Source organism: Malurus melanocephalus, unplaced genomic scaffold (genome assembly GCF_030028575.1).
Source record: "Malurus melanocephalus ecotype Western Australia unplaced genomic scaffold, MMel_1.1 scaffold_2806, whole genome shotgun sequence".
Lineage (NCBI taxonomy): Eukaryota > Metazoa > Chordata > Aves > Passeriformes > Maluridae > Malurus > Malurus melanocephalus.
The window spans coordinates 1-2,241 of record NW_026626038.1 but is presented as its reverse complement, the minus strand read 5'-3'; the positions used below and the strand labels follow the sequence as shown (position 1 = coordinate 2,241).

The following is a 2,241-nucleotide window of genomic DNA, read 5'->3' as shown; positions in this document are numbered from 1 at the left end:
GACACCAACCAGGACAGGTGAGACCTGTGACAGCCTGGCTGGGCCTTATCCCATCAAAAAATGGGGGATGAGAGAGGTGGARCTTCTTCAGACCCCAAAAAGTGACCACTGGAAGCGCTGACCATTCCCAGAGCTGTCAGCACATCCCCACAGGGACATTCCTGACCTGTTCTGGGGTGCAATGAACGTTTTTAAGGCTGAAATCCCCCAAGGTGCTGCCCCTGCTGAGGGTCCCAGCTCCTGGGAAGGCTTTCTGTGTTTGTGGCTGTGGCTGACGTGTCCCTGTCCCTGTCCCTGTCCCTGTCCCTGTCCCTGTCTCTGTCTCTGTCCCTGTCCCTGTCTCTGTCCCTGTCCCTGTCCCTGTCCCTGTCCCTGTCTCCACCAGTGATGGGGACGGGCACCAGGACTCGCGGGACAACTGCCCCACAGTGCCCAACAGCTCCCAGGTGGACACGGACAATGATGGGCTGGGTGATGAGTGTGATGAGGATGATGATGATGATGGAATCCCAGACCTGAGACCCCCCGGGCCCGACAACTGCAGGCTCGTCCCCAACCCCGGCCAGGAGGACTCGGATGGTGAGGGACGGAGCCATGGGGTGTCTGTGGGGCTTCTTGGGGAGCCCTGGAATCCACAGGAATTTGGGTTTCCTTGGGACTGACTCAAGCCAGGCCTGTGGCACTTCCAGAGCTCCACAAGCCCAACAGCAGGATCGTGTTTGGGGTCGTATTTGGGGTCGTGTTTGGGGTCGTGTTTGGGGTCTGTTTGGGGTCGTGTTTGGGGTCAGGTTCTCTTCCAGAAGTGTCCGTGGCTTTAGGGGTTTCCCTGCACCCCTCGGGGTGTCCCTGAGCAGCTCCTCCCCTGCTCCTGGTGCTGCCCAGGGCTGAGCAAACCCYGAGCCAGGGCAGGAGCAGCTGCTCCAGGCTCCTTCCTCCTCCTCCTCCTCCCCCTGCCCAGGGGACGGCGTGGGGAACGTGTGTGAGAACGACTTTGACCGGGACGCGGTGATCGACCGCATCGACGTCTGCCCCGAGAACGCCGAGGTGACGCTCACCGACTTCAGAGCCTTCCAGACCGTGGTGCTGGACCCCGAGGGCGACGCTCAGATCGACCCCAACTGGATCGTCCTCAACCAGGTGGGGCAGAGCTCAGCTGGAAACGCTCCTGGGGCTGCCTGGAGGATTTCCCAAAATCACTCTGTGGGTCAACAGCGCCCAAATCCCGGAGCAGCTGAACCAGAGGGATTTGGGCTGTCTGGAACTGCACTGACGAGTCACAATTCCTCTTCCCAGGGCATGGAGATTGTCCAGACCATGAACAGCGACCCAGGCCTGGCTGTAGGTGAGGAATTGACCTTTTCCCACTGGAAAATCATCACCCGGTGCCGCTTGGCTCAGCCACTGCTCCGTGATCCCATCACTGATTCCTGTAGCACAGGGAGCCCAGATTCCCCTTGGCCAAATCCATCTCCCAGCTGAGCCCTGGCTCTGTTTGGCCCTGGAATGCAGAGCCCCTGTTTTTCTGCCCCTCCCAGGGTACACAGCGTTCAACGGGGTGGACTTTGAGGGCACCTTCCACGTCAACACGGCCACAGACGACGACTACGCCGGCTTCATCTTCAGCTACCAGGACAGCGCCAGCTTCTACGTGGTGATGTGGAAGCAGATGGAGCAGACCTACTGGCAGGCCAACCCCTTCCGGGCCGTGGCCGAGCCCGGCATTCAGCTGAAGGTAAAGGAGCCCTGCAGAGGGAATTCCTGCTGGGTTTTTGCCCTGGGATAAGCGGCTGCAGTGAACCCTCTCTGCACACACTGACCCATCCCTGCTCCGGCCCAGGCAGTGAAATCCAAGACAGGCCCAGGGGAGTATCTCCGGAATTCCCTGTGGCACACGGGAGACACCACGGACCAGGTGAAGCTGCTCTGGAAGGACCCTCGGAATTCGGGCTGGAAGGACAAGACCTCGTACCGCTGGTTCCTGCAGCACCGGCCCCAGGTCGGCTACATCAGGTGAGGCCCTGCCCTTCCCCAATTCCAGGGAGGAAATTCCCAGCAGGAAAAGCAGCCAGGGAATGAATCCCAGACTGGGCTGGGTTGGAAGGGAACTCAGCCAGTGCAGGGCAGGGACACTTCCACTGTCCCAGGGCTGCTCCAGCCGGGCCTGGGGCACTTCCAGGGGTTCAGGGACAGCCGTGAGGAGCTGCTCCAGCTCCTGCCCATTCTCCTGCCCATTGCTGCCTC

At 60.7% G+C, this 2,241-nt stretch overlaps 1 protein-coding gene across 1 annotated transcript in view; it reads left to right on the top strand.

The window, feature by feature from the left end:
* LOC130587939 (thrombospondin-4-like) overlaps nucleotides 1-2,130 on the top strand; it is a gene marked incomplete at its 5' end in the record, with an annotated part of 7,802 nt that extends 5,672 nt beyond the window's left edge. The window contains 6 exons of the mRNA XM_057388909.1: nucleotides 4-17; nucleotides 386-579; nucleotides 959-1,137; nucleotides 1,294-1,342; nucleotides 1,536-1,732; nucleotides 1,838-2,130. Of these exons, the coding sequence (XP_057244892.1) occupies nucleotides 4-17; nucleotides 386-579; nucleotides 959-1,137; nucleotides 1,294-1,342; nucleotides 1,536-1,732; nucleotides 1,838-2,014 (810 nt within the window). The remainder of the gene's footprint in view (nucleotides 1-3; nucleotides 18-385; nucleotides 580-958; nucleotides 1,138-1,293; nucleotides 1,343-1,535; nucleotides 1,733-1,837) is intronic.
* Nucleotides 2,131-2,241: the final 111 nt, after the last annotated feature.